The sequence below is a fragment of the Pristis pectinata genome, chromosome 14 (genome assembly GCF_009764475.1).
Source record: "Pristis pectinata isolate sPriPec2 chromosome 14, sPriPec2.1.pri, whole genome shotgun sequence".
NCBI classification, from domain to species: Eukaryota; Metazoa; Chordata; class Chondrichthyes; order Rhinopristiformes; family Pristidae; genus Pristis; species Pristis pectinata.
The window spans coordinates 16551671-16569511 of NC_067418.1; the positions used below are offsets into that span (position 1 = coordinate 16551671).

The 17841-nt window shown below is 38.5% G+C and overlaps 1 protein-coding gene across 1 annotated transcript in view; it reads left to right on the plus strand.

The window, feature by feature from the left end:
• ano3 (anoctamin 3) overlaps nt 1–17841 on the plus strand; it is a 364194-nt gene that overhangs the window by 221195 nt on the left and 125158 nt on the right. The window contains exons 9-12 of the mRNA XM_052029629.1: nt 4487–4618; nt 5039–5145; nt 8695–8750; nt 13241–13362. Coding sequence (XP_051885589.1) covers nt 4487–4618; nt 5039–5145; nt 8695–8750; nt 13241–13362 — 417 coding nt within the window. The remainder of the gene's footprint in view (nt 1–4486; nt 4619–5038; nt 5146–8694; nt 8751–13240; nt 13363–17841) is intronic.

The window sequence follows — 17841 nt, forward strand, 5'->3', positions numbered from 1 at the left end:
AAATTATAAAGGAATTATACAGCCAATTGATAATTTTCATATTTTGTTCATTACACGAGAATCCTCTGTCTTTCAGCTAGAGGTGTATTTTTTCATACATTAGGTTAAAATTTAACCAATTTAGTTCAATACAATGTGTGCAAGTTAACAGATATTCATGTGTCAAACAAAGCAAATTAGACAGATGTCAGAGACCAGGACATTTTCAAGGACCGTGCATTAAATGGACAACAACAGTAGCCATCAGATGATTTTAGTGTGATTTTACAATTCTCCAAATTAGTGCATGGGCATTTACGTAGTCAGTGTTTCCCAAACATTTTTTCAGCTGATTGAAAGTTATTTGAAATTTTTTCCACAATCTCACACTTAGATGTTAAAAATCAGACTTCAGGTATTGTGTCTTTATTTCATTGCCAATGTTACAACGTAATTGGCCAGAGCATGGTGCATTAAGTTCTGGGTCCTAGTTTCAAATGGACGCAGACTGCAAGAGATGATCTCCTTCTCTGTCAACTTCGTGAAAGGAATAGCTTTGTTCAGCATTGATTTGGTTCTAGATGTCAGTGTTCTGACTGCTGAGCTACCCGCTATTCAGTGTATCATTCTCAGCCTGACAGCAGTATAATAATCACTGAAAATGCTGGAAAAATTCAGCTGGGTCAGACGGCATCTATGGAAACAGAAGCAGACTTAACGATTCAGGTCAAAGGCTCTTCAGCAGAACTGTAAGAGTGGGGGAGGGGAAAAACTTAGTTTTAAGTTGCAGAGAATCAGAATCAGATTTATTGTCACTGAAAAGAATGATAATTTTTTTTGTTTTTGCAGCAGCAGTACAGTGCAAAGACATAAAATTACTATAAATTACAAAAGTAAATAAATAGTGCAATGAAAAAGGAATAACAAGGTAGTGTTCATGGCTTCATGGACTGTTCAGGAACCTGATAGTGGAGGGGAAGAAGCTGTTTCTGAATCATTGAGTGTGTTGAGAAGATGGGGGAAGGGTGATTTTGACAAAGGGGGAATCTCTGATCGGGTGAGGTCAGGAATGCTGTGGTGATATACTGTTTACAAAGCTGTCTGGTTGATCAATTAATGAGGAACGTTAAAGAGGGAGAAAACAAAGGGAGCTGTGGAAGTAGCCTTTGCAGAAAAACTGAAAGGAGAATGTTCTTCTTTGTAAATCCATTAAACTATCAACCAGGCAGCTTCATATCACCATGGCAATCTTGGCCTTGCATTATCATGTGCATCCACTCCTCCCCCACTTTCTCTGCAATTTAAAACATTTTTTTTCTTTTTCGCAGTGCTGATAAAGGGTCTTTGGCCTGATAAACTAACTCTATCCCTCACTCCACAGACCTTCAACAGGGTCTGTGTTTCTAGCATGTTCTGTTTTTCTTATTTCAGATTTCCAGCATCTGCAAATATTTTTTTGATTTTCAGTAAAATAATCACTTTGCCCAATAACTTTTTTTACCTTTGTTTCTCAGAAAAAAATTCCTCCAGTCTAATAGTCTTTTTTTTAAATTGAAAGATGAATCTTTTCTTAACTTTGTGCAATGCTGAATATTCTATTATTGTAGCCAGTGCAGTTTATGCCAACCCGATTCACTGCTGAAAAATCTGTGGCTCCTGAAATTGCACTGCTTCAATTTTTTTTGTATTAAATAACTAGAAACCTACATTTAAGTGATTATTTTAATCCAGCCCACCTGGTCTGCTGAAATAGTAAGGTAATTAGTGTCATGTATTTCTGATGTGCTTCTGTCAAACACTGTTTCAACTGTTAGGATTTTGGCACTGCTGAGACTATTTATTCCACATAGTGCAGGCCTAACTAAAATAGGGAAGTTGTGCCCTGATGATACTGATGTTATTTTATTTCTCGGCACTCAGAGGCACTATGCAACAATCAATATCAGTCCCAGGTGGGACTACCATTCATTATCTTTCCTTAAAGTTTCAGGGGGAACAGAACAGGAGCATAAACCCAGCTTCTGGCTCAGCACAGAAACCTGGTGTCTCCTTTGGCCTGGAGTTTGCTTTCCTTCTTCAATCCCTGTCTGAGCCTCTCACGGAGTGGTGCTGAATGCTGCACAGTACCTAACTGCTTCCCAATCCCCGGAGATAAAATAAAATTGGTTTCATTGGCCTATTGTAACCTTACCAGTTTAGTTTGGCCTGCAGTACTTGGAATTGATAGCCCCCCAGCAGGTGACTACTCTCTGGGTTTCCTGACTGTGGTGGCTTCCTGCTGATTCCTTGCTCCAGTCTGCTGTTGTCTGTCTGCGAGACTGCAGATGCTGGAAATCTGGAGCAGCACGCACAAAATGCTGGAAGAACTCAGCAGGTCAGGCAGCATTTATGGAGGGAAATGGGCAGACGACGTTTCGGGCTGAGAGCCTACATCAGTCTGCTGTTTTCTTTATACTCCTTTCAGTTTTTTGAATTATTTTTTTGATTGGTGAACATTGTCAGTAAAGTCTGCATTTGCTGCTGATCACTAATTGCCCATGAGCAATTGGAGGAGTTTGTCTGGAGCAATACATATGAGTTTCTGTAGTTTCACAGCCCACCTTCATGCCAGGCAGTCTGTGCGAACTGGCTTTGTGCCTCTCCCCTGTCACCCAAAACAAATACTAGTCTGGAACTTGCAAAGTGCAATCATCTGCCTGTACTCACCACTAAGTCCATTTGAGTCACTCTTAGTATTCCTGTGTTCATAAGGATGACATTGCTGGTTGAGAGCATCAATGTCTCATTGGGTAAGTCCCTGTGCAGTGTATTCCATCCACGTGAGAAGGCTAGAACAAAGCCTGAACACAAAACTGCTGAGACAATCTTTAACAGACAACCAAGTCACAGCCCACCCCCCAAATCTGCCATCGATCAAAGCTGCCAAGTTTTTTTCAATGCATTCAGAACCATCAGACAATTCAACTTTTAAAAAAGTAACTAACTCTTGAAATATTTTTAAAATGTACAAATCTTGAATGATCAAAGACCTACAGGAAATGCAAATACAAATGCAATTTATGTTATTCTTACCTTTCTGATCACAGCTATTAACTCTCCATTTAAGTAAGAGCTCATGGGTACTGCATCTGGTATAGCCAGGTGTACCCATGGAGTCCTGCACTGCAGGGTAGTAACAGGGCTTGGCCAGCAAGTTTGCAACCTGTAGGTTTGTATAGTAGTGCTGAAGCTGCTGGTGGTTACACTGAGGAATGCCAGCACTTGTGTCCATTGATGCCAACATTTTTCAGAAGATTCTGGCCCACTGGTTTTAAAGTCCAAGTTCCAGGTTTTCAAATTTGTTGGAAAAGAATTATTGCAAGTCCTTCTAAAGTGAACCTATTGCATTGACCTACTTATAAATAGCTAGAACAGTTTCTCTATGAAATAGTGAATCCACTGTGATGCCATGCTTTTTGGTCTACCTTGGTCACATAATCCAGAAAAGCTTCTAAATGGTCCATGCTGGTTTGGAACTCAAGGTTAACAATTTCACATTTTAGGAAGAGCATGAAAAATGTTTTTACCTCCTGCCATGTAAATCATTCTTGAAACAATGTTATTTAACCAGCTCGCCTTCCTCAACTTTGTAGGGGAGCCTGAGTTTGGGAAACACTGCCCAGTTGCTTGCATGCACTGCATGGATTACTCAGTTTGCATGCTTTTATATCATTAATTTCCAATCGAAGAAATGTATCATAGAGTGGAAACAGATGTTGTAGAATACACAGTTGGGAACCCATGGACATGTAGCATGGCTCAAACAGTTTTGTTAATAATTTATTAAAGCAATTGCTGCAGTACCTGGAAGAGTAGTTAAAGTTGAAGTGTAGACTGAGAGATGTGATCATGAGCCACTGATAATAAAATCTGTAACAATAAAATATCCAGCCATGTGATTAGTTAATGGTTATTCTAGAATGTAACTTTGTGAATGATTAGAGTTGACTATCATCCAAAATGCACCAATAACAATCATCTAGAATTTTAAATATTATCCCTAATTGTATTATCTTGCTTTGAATTTGCCAAATGGACCGAATGTTTTCATCCATCTCATACAGTTAATGAGTAACCCCAATATATGTTATCTGCCTCCAAGCAAATTCACTCCACAACTAATTGCATTGGTTTTGCAACAATAAGAGGAAAAAACTTAAGTACAATATATTTTGATTTCATGTCTCATTTTGAAATAAATGTTAAAGTAAGAGAATATTTTGGCATAACTCCCAGATTGGTTCTGTGATAACTAAATCGTATCCTTATATAACTCCCAATATTGTCTCTGGTAGAATATTGGCCTGCAATATTTAATATTTAAAAAGAAATATTGTAAGCAGATTATTGTGCCTTTTTTGTGCAATTGTTTTTAAAATGCTTCAGTTTAAGAATCTTAAGTTAATGTTTTAGAATTATGTACGTGCACTTCAACTTAAGTATTAGTAGTGTAATATTTTTGTATTAGTGTTCAGAAGAACATGCGACACATGAAAAGCTGGTTGCCAAGAAACCCAATGCAGCTTGATAAAGAAGCTCTACCAGATCTTGAAGAGACAGAGAGCTACACAGCACCGTTTAGTAGAGCACGGATGCACCAGTGAGTATAACATGTGCATGAAATTGGAAAATGCATGCATGTCAGTCATTTTAACAGTAGTAAATTACATTAATATTACACATACCAAAGAATGAGATCAAAGCCATCCTAGACATGAGAAGTTATGAGAGTCTCAATACTCACACATCTTCCTGGAAGTTCAACACCAGTTGGTTGTACTAATCATGTTATCATTATTGAACTTTGACTCTGTCAAAAATTCATTTCAATGTACCACTGATGGAACCCCATAGGATATTTAGTGCTACTAATCAGAAAAATATCTCTGGACAATTTTTAGGCAACTGTGCTAATGATTCAAATTAATGTCCCTTGATTCCATGTGTTTTCTATTGGCATGCAAAACTTAAATGTAGAATTTCGACAAATTGTTTTTCTTTCTTCTTAAAACTGTTTCAGCTTCACCATAACCAACAAAGATACATTTTTCAGTAATTCTACAAGAAGTAGAATAGTGCATCATGTACTACAGAGGACAAAATATGAAGATGGGAAATCTAAAATGGGTAATGTTTTAATTATTAAGTTTCATTTGTAGAATTCATTTTCTTTAAACCAGTAGTTCACAAAAATCATTTTAGCAATTTTATTTCATTGAGTGAATCTGTGTGATGTTGAACATATGCATTGATATTGCAAATCAGTAATTCAGGTTAAAATGGAAATATAATGGAGATTAATTGTAGTGCCATTTTAATGTAATTGGCTTTAAAATTGTAGTTTAAGTTAATGCTGTAGGATTATTGTTTGATATATGCTTGTACTGGACTTACTTTTATAGAATGAATGCAGGCAAGTAAAAAGCTGGCAGTGGGAGAGCATTTTGGTTCGACAATCACAATTTAGTTAGACATAACAAAAGTGAACTGAAATCAGCTACTTGCAGGTAAATCAGTGTCAGGATATTGGGAGGCATTCAAGGATATTGGAGGATTCAGACCAAAGTTATTCCTATTAAAAGTAAAAGGTTAATTCCCAAAAATAGACTACTTGGATGTTGAGAAACATCTAAGTTAGGATAGGGCAAAAAATAGGAAACTTATGAAGCTAGCGAGAGCTCAGCATCACTGATACCCCAGAAGAATACAGAATGAATAGGGGTGAAATGAAGAAGGGAATTTCATAGACAAAGAGGGTGCAAAACACAGGCAGATAAAATCAACAACAAAACATAAGAAAATAAATAAATATATAAAGTGAAACAGGAGGTAAAAGGAAAGAACAGTGACTATTGCAAACCGAAACAGTAACCCCAATGTGGAGGTTGATGATGCATATGATTGCAACCTTACACCTGACTTCAGGGACGAAGAGGATAATATAGATATTTATATTATGGAGAAAAAATGCAAAGGAGGCAAACTGTGCAAGCAAATACACAATAATAAATTACAAGAAATGGAGAGGAACACAAGGACTTTTAAGTACATTCCCACAGAATCGTTAAAACATAAAAGACCGTGGATAAAGTGTTGATATGTGGGATACCCGATGGTTGGCATGGACATGGGTTAAAGGGCCTGTTTTCTGCTGTTTGACTCTATGCAATCAGTAATTTACTGGTACAAACAGAAGGAACAGTTAAGAGGCATGCAGTATTCTAGACTTTTATCAGCCAACAAAATGAGTGCAAGAGCAGGGACATTATACCAGAACAATATAAAACACTAGTTGGGCCACAGCTAAAGTTCTGATCACACGCTACTAGAATAGTGTGATCGCACCAGAGAGAGTTCAATGAAAATTTTCAAAGATTTTGCCAGGATTGGAATTTTTCTGAGAGAATGCCCAGGCTAAGATTATATATTTTTGGTATTATAGAGATTTAGTTCCAAGGGAGATTTAGAGAAATTATGAGAGGCCCAGACAGGTTGAACAGAAATAACTTATTTCCTTTAGCAGAAAGATCAATAGCAAGGGAACTTGGATTTAAGGTAATTGGTAGGAGGATTGGAGAGAATTTTAGAAAAATAAAGTTTCACCCAGAGAATGGTGGGGATCAGGGAGAAACACTCATGACATTTTAAAAGTACCGAGGTAACTAATTGAAAAAGTAACATCCAAGGTTATGGACTGAGTGCTGGGAAGTAGATTAACCTAAATATCTTCATTCTTTGGCTGACATGGATAAGATATACCAAGTAGCCTCCTTTTTGTACTGTATTTTTTATGATTTCTGTGCAAGGTGGTTGATTTCAACAGAGGTGGAAATTGTGGAAGAGAATTGATTTTGTTAAATTTGATCTAAAAGGCAATTGCATCAACACTCCTGATCACCATTCAATTAGTTACCAGGGTAGAAAGCATACTGCTTGAGTAATGTCAGGAATGATGTTATGAAGCTGAAATTAAATTCAGGATTTAGTAATAAAATCATCATGGATCCTCCATTATTGTTCATCATTGGGGTCTGAGGTGTAAGTACTGTCATTCTTATCTCAGGTGCCCTCCTCCAGTGACACAATGTTCCCTCAGCTGTCAGACACATTGTGGATGCTCCCATCACCCATCTACCTCTTAAAGGAAAACCTGTCCCAAAGTTGCTCAGTTGGCAACTACTACCTTATGAGTTCCTGCCATGGCAGTGATCCCTTTCAAAATTCTGTGAGTCTTGTGCACGTATTTACGTAATTCTTGGAAGAACGTGTCTATCCTCCGTAAATCTCTGTACCAGAGCTTTCTGTGTCCCACCTAGGTACATATTTTCAAGCACACATGTAATTCCAGCCAGTATCTTAATTATTTCTTGTGTTTTTACATAACAAAGTTAAGTTAAGCAGTTTCAATTGTATTTTGTGAACAGATTGGTTGTCTTCATTATTAATGCAGTGTGGAAATACTTCGAGGCTATTACTTCATGCGACTTATTGGATCTAGGAGGGAGGTGATGAAAGGGCAGAGGGGAAAAACTGAGTGGAAGGCAGGATGCGGCTGCTGTCCTAACGTTCTTTGTTCTTGACCCCTAACTATTATTAATTTGGCTCAGATGATTTTTCCTCACCCCCATCCTGAATAGCTGACCCTGTTTCTAGACACCCTGGTGAAAGGAAGCTCCTTAAAAAAATTGTGTATTTCAATTAGATCACCTCTCATTCTTCTAAACTCTAGAGAATATAGGCTCAGTCTGCTTAATCTCCTCATATGCCTAACCTGCCATCCCAAGAATCAATTTGGTGAAACTTTGGTGCACTCTCACTGTCAGCAATATATCCTTAAGGTGGGAGACAAAATCTGTACACAATATTCCAGATGCACTTTCACCAGGATTCTATATAATTAGAAAAAAGAGATACCTCTACTCCTGCAATTAAATCCTCATGTAATAAAGGCTAACGTGCAATTTGCTTTCCTAATTCCTTGCTGTACCTGCATGTTAATTTTCAGTGATTCATGTACAAGGACACTCAGATCCTTCTGAACAGTGATGACCTCACTTTTTTCCATGTTACACTCTATCTACTATGTTCTTGTATATTAAATCAGTCGGTCTTTAGCCTCTGAAGCCCCTCTGCATCCTGCTCACAACATATACCCAGCTCTATTTTGTCCTCTACAAACTGATGATCCACTAGTCATTAGCTTTATCTACATAAAATGCAATGGAGTGTTTAGATGGCAGATAATGTTTTGAAAATCACCTTTCTCTGCATAGTTTGGCAAGTAGAGGAATGAGTCTTTTCCCATTTCTATCTATAAATAGAAATCTATTCAATTCCAAGTTCTATGCATTTATAAGAAGCTTCCAACCTTTGGAAAATGAGTAACATTACTGTCTAGAAACATATCTTGAAAATGCTTAATTGAAAATAAATATCACAAGGTCAAAATGATAGAGCTTACAAATTAATATTTGGACATTTTTTTTAGAGCCATGAGGTGTTCTTTTTTTTCGAGCAAAGTATCTCCATGACATTCTTTTCTTCATTTAGTAGTGCTTCACTGAAAGGTATACCAGTGCCAACTAACATCAGGAAAGCCTTTTCTACCTAGTTGGGTACAAAATTCAGTATTGGATAACATTTGTTTTACTGTTTGGCTGTTTCTCTTTCCTTCAGGTTTAAATAGGTTACTCAATAATGGAACATACGATGCTGCCTTCCCTCCACATGAGGTGAGAGTTTGTTAACCTTTTACTGTTGATCGAGTGGGGAACCAAATGGAGTACAATGTAAGCTATTTGATGCTTCATATAACTTGCCTTATTTTTATTCCATCTGGAGATGTTCAGTCACTCCATCAGAAAAATGTACATGTGGTAAAGATAGAACTTCACTCCAGTACCTTAAATTTCAAAAGCTTACTTTTAGGTCCACATCGACATTATTAGCTTGCTAAAGATTTGGTAATTATGACCGTGGTTTCCTGAAATATAATAGTTGGCTCTGTCTAAGAATAAAATAGCTACTCTCATTCTTCCATCTTCTCAGCCCTGCCAGTTCTTTCCTTTGATCTGTACCCAGCTTCATTCACAACACTGCAATTGAATCTGCCTCCACTTCTAATTTTCCAGTGCATTCCAGCCTCTAACCACTCATATTTATCCTCTTGTCATTTGTGATTCTTTTACCTTCTTTCTATGTCCTTTTGTACATGACCCCTCCATCAATAGGAGCAATTTCTCTCCATTTACTATCTTTACTGTTCATATTTGTAAATACCTTTATTAAATCTCCTCACAACCTTCACTGTTCCAAGGAGAACAACCCCAGCTTCTCAAATCTGTCCACATAACTCATCCTTAGAATCATTTTGGTGACTCTTTTCTGCATCAATTTGAAAGATTTTGCATCCTTTCTAAAGTGTTGCATTCAAAACTTGACACAATGCTACAGTTGTGCTTGAATGTGTTTTTAAAAGTTCACTGTGACTTCCTCGCTCTTGGGTTCTTTGCTCCTGTTTATAAAGCACAGAACCCTGTGTACTTTTTCAACCACATTCTCAAACTATCCTGCCACTTTATAGAAACTAGAAATGTGCCCTTGAGTTTATTTTGCTTTTCACCTTCTTCAGCATTAGGTTTCATCTACCTCCTAACCTTCCATTCCATCAACCAGTCTGTCGCTCCTTGAAATGTATTACTGCCCTCCTCATAGTTTACCATGAATCCAAGTTTTGTTATCAGCAAATCTGGAACTGCACCCTGTACATCCAAGTTCAAATCATCAATATACTGTATGTTAAGAAAAGCTGCAGTCCTAGAACTGACCCCTGTGCATTTCCCTTCCATCCAAAAGCAACCTTTCATTTACGCTGCCTTTTCCCTGTTATTTTGCCAATTTTCTATCCATATTCTACAGACCCTTTTATTCCATAGCTTTCAGTCTTGCTGACAAGCCTAATATGTGGCTTTTTATCAAAATGGAAGTCTAGAAATACTGCATCACCACATTTCATTCATTTTTCCTCTCTGTTACTTTCTCAAAAAACATCGTTAATTAGGTGTGATTTACCTAATTCAGGTTGGCTTTTCCTAATCAGATCAATGATATTTGTCCAAGTGACTGCACATTCTGTTTCTGATTATTGTTTCTAGATTCTCCTCTGCCACTGAGCTTAATCTGACTGATCTGTTGTTACTGGGTTATCTTTGTGCCTTTTGTTGAACAACAGTGTTTCCAATCCTCAGGCACCAGCCTTGAACCAGCAATGTTTGGAGGATTATGGCTTGGCTTCTGCAATTTGCTTGCTTAATTTCCTCAGCAATCTGTCATGCATCCCACCTGGACCAGCTGCTGGAAGAACTCAGCAGGTCGGGCAGCATCTGTAGAAGGAAATGGACAGTCAAAGTCACAGCAGGAACAGTTTAAATAATGTAGGATTCACTCCTTTCAGAGAGATTCTCCTCTTTTGGTTGAGAATTAAAGATGATGATTGTAGGTTGTGACCTATTGATCAAATTTTTCTCAGTGAGTAATTAATCCATCCCATGTGCAAGATAGGATGGGATAGTGACATTTGTGGTGGGTGAGCTGTGATGGGAAATGTGAGATCCTATTTGCTGAAGAGTGGAGATTCTATAGGGAAAGGGTGAAGGCACTGCAAAACGTGTCAAATGCTCTTTTTGGACAATTTATTCATAAGAAAACAGTTACAAATAGGTCCCAGTTGCATGGTTTAAAGTGTTCTCTTCTGTACATTTCTTGAGCAAACATCAACTATACACAACCTCAGGGAGTAAACAATAAATCAGTGGATAGAGAAAATTGCAGTTTAAGTAGATTACCAGTAATCTTAATATTGAGTAGTATTGCAGATAATTGATGCAAAAACTTTGTGTTGAGAATATGCTTGAAAGTTAGATTGGTATCATGATTTTACCCAATAATGCACAAGTATTGATGACATTGTTTACGTAAATTATTATTTTAATTCATCACCTTCCTGCATATATTTCTTTTTGTTCGTTCTCCATTTAGTATCCCAAAGTGGCAAGAGTGGAGTTTTGTTGCATAATTCCTTCCATTTCCTCATCAAAAGAATATTTCTTGTCTTAACAAGTAATTTCATCATATATAATATTTCTTTGGGGTAGGGCATAATTACATTCTCTGCTTCTATTTATATACATACTGAGCTCTGTTTTTATTTACAATTGTCATTTTATTGATTGAAATTCAATGCAAGTCATACTGCCATTTATTTTGAAACTAGTTGGAAACTAATGAAACCAGTCACTCATCCATTGCTGTATTCAGTTTCCATAGTTGCTGTAATCATTTGTTCTGTTTTATTTCAAGTATATTCCATATGCATATAATTAAATGGGAGTAGTTCTTTTCCAAACACTCTTAAGTCAGTCCTTTTGTAAACTTGTGCTGGAATACCCTTAATGCAATGGTGCTGTGTCTACTGCTACCAAGTTGTGTGGATTAAAATGTTCCATTTTCTTAATTCATCTTTCAGAAAGCTGGCAAGGGCAGCATTTATTGCCCATCTCTAACTGCCTTTGAGAAGGTGGTGGTGATCCACCTTCTTGAACCACTGCAGTTATTCTAGTGAAGGTGCTCCCACAAATCCATTGAAGAGGCTGTTCCAGCAGGTGTTGATGCTGGAGGAACAACAATCTATTTCTAAATTAGGATGGTGTGTGATGTAGAGGGAGACCTGTAGGTGGTGGTGTTTCCACAGGCCTGCTCACCCTTCTTGGTTGTAGACACTGTGGGTTTGGGAAGTGCTACTGGAGGTTGAATAACTGCAGTGCTTTTTGTGGATGGTAAACACTGCACCCACAGTGTACCAGTGGTGGACGAAATGTATGTTTAATGTGGTTCAGGGTTTCAAGCATCTTTGTTGCTTCAGTCATCCTGATGTGGAGTGGATAGTATTCCTTCACACTCCCAACTTATGCCTTGCAGATGGCGAAAAGGTTTTTGAGTATCAGGTGAGTCACTTGCCTCAGGATATCCAGACTTTGACCTGCTCCTATAGCCCCAGTATTTATGTGACAGTTCCAGTTGAATGCCTGTCAGTGGTGACTCCCAGGATGTTGATGGTGGGAGACTTGCTGCTGGTAATGCAATTGAATGTCAAGGGTTGGTGGTTAAACTGCTCTCTCTTGCTGGAGATACTCGTTGCCTGGTATTTTGAGTCATGATGGACGCTTGCCACTTAACGATCCATATCTGGATGTTGTCTGTCTGTTGTCAGCATTGAATCTGGATTGCTGGCACTGTGGGGTAGCAGGTGTATTGCTTGCACTACTGTGACACCACGTGTGCACCATTATACAGCTCACGCCCTTTCTTAATCTCACACAGCTGAACTCCAGATGGCAGGATTGATGGCCTTTGTTGTTTTCAAAGCCTTCCATCATTTTAATCCTCTCTATTTTTGTGAACTGCTCCAGCCTTACAAGCCCTTCAAGGTGTATCACACCAGGCTAATGTCTACAGTATCCCCAGATATGATTGCTTTATCATTGGTGGCAATAACTTTGGCTTTCAAGGCCCTATTGCTTGTAATGTATTCCCTGAAGCTCTCTACCTTGTTTCTCTTTTAAGATCCATCTTAAAATCTGTTTCTTTCACCCAACTTTTGGTGATGTACACTAATATCTCCTTAGCCAGTGCAGTGCTAATTTTGTTTGAATACACTCTCATTAAAGCACTGTTAATTTTACCATGTTTAAGCTGCTGTATAAATACAAATTATTATTGTAGTCTTAACTCTCCTCTCCCTTCCTGAGACACAGTTTAATTTTCTGCTCTGCTAGACAGGATTGTTTTTGTTAGCCTGTGGCAATTAAGCTTTAAAAGCAAAAAGATATGATTTGTTGTATCTTGATGAATACATTCTGCTCTTCATATTTTCTCTTCACTTTAGACCTATTACTCATGTTAGGTGTTGTATATTATTAGATCACAAAGACTATCTCCTTGTCTTGTGTTATAGTATTCGAGAAATGAGCCATAATGGCCCCCAGAACACTCTACGCAGAAGATGCATTTTACTGTGATTTTTTCATTTCAATGTACATGTGACTAATAAAGATATCTGTCTATCTATATAATGTTTCTAAGATTAGGTACCATTTTATATTGTGATCTGTATTTGTGGGAGATCTTTACGTACTCAGTTTTAACTGATTTTTTTTCTATACAGGGAAGCTACAAGAGCAGGCATTCCATCATAACACATGGTGCACTTAATCACAGGCACTTACTGTATGAGCGCTGGGCTCGTTGGGGCATGTGGTACAAATACCAACCACTGGACCTCATCAGGTAAGGGAGTTGTCTTTACATAAGGTGTAACTCTACTTCAAAACTGCTGATTCTAACTATACACAAACAATTTATCACAGATATCATTGTAATAATATTAATCATAAATATTAGCTTGGATTTCGCAATAGTTTTTATATGTAGCTCATTGTGTTAGATTTTATTTGATGAAATATTATGTGGAAAATAGAGTGCTATATCTTGAAGCTTGGAATACTTTGCTGTATTGCTGAATAGCAGTATTTGTGTAGTAGGAGACTTGACTGTAACTTTAAGTGGAAACCAGACTGTAGTTTCCATAGCAAGGCAAGTAAGAAGTATAGAGCTGCAAAGTAGACATCCTTTATTGAAGGTAAGCAACACCTAAGTTACTGCAATAAAAATCAAAAGTGCTGGAAGTGATTGGCAGGTCAGGTAGCATGTGCAAATCGTGAGTTAATATTTCTGATCATTGATCTTTCATTAGTACTGGCAAGTAGAAATGCAGGGAGTAGAGGAGATATGGTTGAGAGCCCTCTGTACAATGGAAGCCACGCTTGAAGCAAAAAGGGAAGATATCTCAAGAATTGATGTAAGAAGTCTCATCAACAGAACAGATTTGAAGGAGATGGAGGAAATGGGAGAATGTAATGCAGTCCTCAGAGAAAGCAGGGTGAGAGGATGTGCAGTTGACATGGTTGTGGGAGTTGGTGAATGCAACAGGACTCTCAACCATTGCTCTTCTATTTCCCATAGTTTGGCTTTCACTGTATCTCCTCACAGTGAGAGCAAGGATAAAATTCCCTTTGTCTTCATCTTCCACACTACCAGCTTCTACCTTCAAAGGATGTGCAATTTCTTTGCAATTTCTGCCATGTCCTCTTCGACCACAAGCCCATCTTTGCCTTCCTTCCCCTTTCAGCATTCCAAAGGGGTTGTTCCCTTTGCAACTCTCTGCTCTTCCCTCTCCACCAACCGGTCCCCTTTTCACAGCATTTTTACGTGCAACCAAAGGAGATGCAAAACCCATTTATCTTGTTCCATCCAGGAACCCAAAGAGTCCTCCCAGATGAAGCAGTGATTCACTTGCACTTCTTCCATTTCTGGGTTTTGCACTCAGTGCTTATGATGTGGTGATTACTAGTTTGGAGAAACCAACTGCAGATTTGCAGAACACTCCATGAACTTCTAGTTGCCTGTCAATTTAATTCTTCATCCCACTCCCACTTGACTTTTCTGTCTTCTGTCTCCTGCATTGTTCCATTGAGGCCCGACATAATCTCAGGGTACTGTTACAGACTCAGTGAAAGTCCCTTTAAGATAGAGAGTGTGTGTGTATGTGTGTGTGGGGTGTGCTTACGTCAATAGAAGATAAAGGACGTAATGACGTTGTTGAAGAAGTAAGAAGAAGAAGGAAGGAGAGAGAGAAGGGAGAGAGACACCAGCCTGCTTGTTTTCTCTATCGATGGATGAGAAACAATAACTGTGTTTGCCACTGAAACCTATGTATGGAAGTTGGAAGTAATCCGGTGGAGTTCACTTTGTCACTGACCTGTAGAAAGAAACAGGTATTTGTGTGTGGACGACCACGATTCGGATGCTTTTCGGGGTGAGGAAGTCACTACCGAGTAAACACTGGAGTGTCGTTTGGGTTCCATCATGGAACATTTGGATTTCGTATGTACTCTCTCTCTGTTTTTCTACATCTACGTCTTATCTTCAGACAACGGTGGTTGTTGAAGAAGCCCTTGCTCATGTTTCACCTTATGGCTTGCAGAACTGAACTTTAAGAACCATTCCGGAACTTGGAGTTTGGGACTTTGTCACACACACACACGAGGAGTTTAGTTTTGGGGTTAACGTTCGAGGTTTAACATTTTTGAATTCTAACATACTAACATTTTTACTTTTATTTTACGTATTATCATAAATAGTGATTAATAAAATAGTTTTTAACACTGAATCATGCTCAGTGTGTTTCTTTTGTTGCTGGTTCGTGACAAAATTGGGGGCTCGTCCGGGATAGTTCCCAAGGTTAACGAGATTCGTCTGGGATCCAATCCAAAGATTAACAAGTGTCGTCTGGGATCGTTCCCCAGATTGACGAGATTTGTTCGGGATTCACTCCAAAGATTTTTGAGGGAGGTCTGATAAATTCTTTTTAATTGGCTTGTGTGTGTGGAAACCAGCAGCAATGGATATTAAGGCATTTTTGGAGTCACCAACCCAAAAGGGATTGGAGGTGACGAAAAAGGATGATCTGATAAAGATTGCTACAAGGTTAAACCTTACAGAAGTAAAGCAGTCTATGAGAAAGGCAGATATCCAGAGACTGATAGCTGGTCATTATGTGGAAAAGAAGGTGTTTGAGAAGGAAGTGTTAAAACAGTTTCCTGGCAGTGAAATAGCAATTTCTGAGGCACAGGTGCAGCTGGCAAAGATAGAGGCTGAACGAGAACAAACCCAGTTAAAGATAGAGGCTGAACGAGAACAAAAGAAATTAGAGGCCGAACAAAAGATAACTCAGATGAAGTTAGAGGCTGAACGGGAATGGGAACTAATTCGGTTAAAGTTTGAGGTAGAGGAGAAGGAAAAACAAAGGCAGCATGAGTTACAAATGAAGCGAAAGAGTTTGGAATCTGATTCTGATGATGGTTTTTCAGCCAGCAGGGAGGTTCGATTAGTCCCTCCTTTTGAAGAAGATCAGGTTGATCAGTATTTCCAACATTTTGAAAAGGTTGCTGTGAGTTCAAACTGGCCAAGGAAAGGATGGACTCTTATGGTACAGAGTGTGATTAAAGGGAAAGCTCAAAAATCTTATTCTGCTTTGTCTGCTGAGGATGCAGCTGATTATACCAAGGTAAAACAAGCTATATTGAAGGCCTATGAATTGGTACCTGAAGCTTATAGACAAAAATTTAGAGACTTGAGGAAATCTGCAGATCAGACTTATATGGAATTTGCCAATGGAAAGAGAATATGTTTTGAACGATGGTACATGGCTAAAAATGTAGATGGGGATTTTGATAAATTGAAAGAATTGATACTGGTGGAGGACTTTAAAAGATGTGTTCCAGCTGAATTAACAACATATTTAAATGAAAAGACAGTGGAAACTTTACAAGAAACTGCTAGGTTGGCGGATGATTATGCTTTAACCCATAAATCCAAATGGGGACAACCTAAAACCTTTCAAAAGAGTTACAAGGACAATCCAGGTAAACCGGAGATTAAATTGGGAGGTAATCAAAGAGGAAAAGATGAAAAGAAGCCAGGGCTGGAGAAACCTGGTGAGCGTACTTGTTATTACTGTAAGAAACCTGGCCATGTGATATCTAATTGTGCCCTTTTGAAGAAAAGGAAGGAAGCTGTGCCCAATGCTTGCTTTCAGGCAATTATAAATCAAAAAGGTTTAGGAGATGCTGTTAAAGATCAGTCCTTGCAAGAGGTAAAAACGGAAAAGTTGGAGGAGGTGAGAAAGGAATTCCGTTCTTATGTATCAGAGGGTTTTGTTTCACTGAATGATGAGTCACCCCAGGTGCCAGTGAAAATTCTTAGAGATACTGGGGCTAGTCAATCTCTCTTGCTGGACAGTGTTTTAAATTTTGGTGAAGAAAGTGACACTGGTGAGGTAAATCTAGTGCGAGGCGTTACAGATGACACCATGTCTGTCCCTTTACACAGGGTGATTTTTAAAGTCAAAGTTCGTAGAAGGACCAGTCGAGATAGGGATAAGACCTAGGTTGCCAGTGGAAGGAGTTTCTTTGTTATTGGGAAATGACCTTGCAGATGGAGAAATTGTTCCTGTGGTACGGTTAACGACCAAACCAAGGATTGATGAGTCTGAGAATGATCCAGATGTTTACCCATCATGTGCGGTGACTCGATCTAGAGCTAAAGAATTAGCCAAGACAGACAGTCCGGTGCAGTTTGATGTGGTTCCTTGTGACAGTCCTAAACAGGAAGAAAATTATGATGCCTTATCTGAGACTTTTCTGTCTTCACTGGAGGATCAACATCCTTATAGTGAGCCTGAATTTAAAGATTTGTCTTTGTCGAGGAAGGAGTTTATGGTGGAACAGACAAAGGACCCTGAGTTGACAGAATTGAAAGAAAAAGCACTCTCATGTGAGGAGATTGAGAAAGTGCCAAGTGGATATTATGTCAAAAATGGAGTGTTAAGGAGGAAATGGAGACCTCCCCATGTCCAAAAATTTAAAACTCGGTTGGAGAGAGTCTGCCAGCTCGCGAGAGAGAATTTGAAAACTAGCCAGATAAGAATGAAGACATATTTTGATAGACGTGCTCGGCCTAGGACATTTGCAGTGGGGCAAAAGGTGTTGGTATTTTTCCCTAGCCAAAATAATCCCTTGCAATCTCGTTTTTCTGGACCCTATGTTTTTGAATCTCGAGTGACTGATTTAACATATATAATCAAAACACCAGATAGACGCAAGAAAACACAACTCTGTCATGTAAACATGCTAAAGCCTTATTATG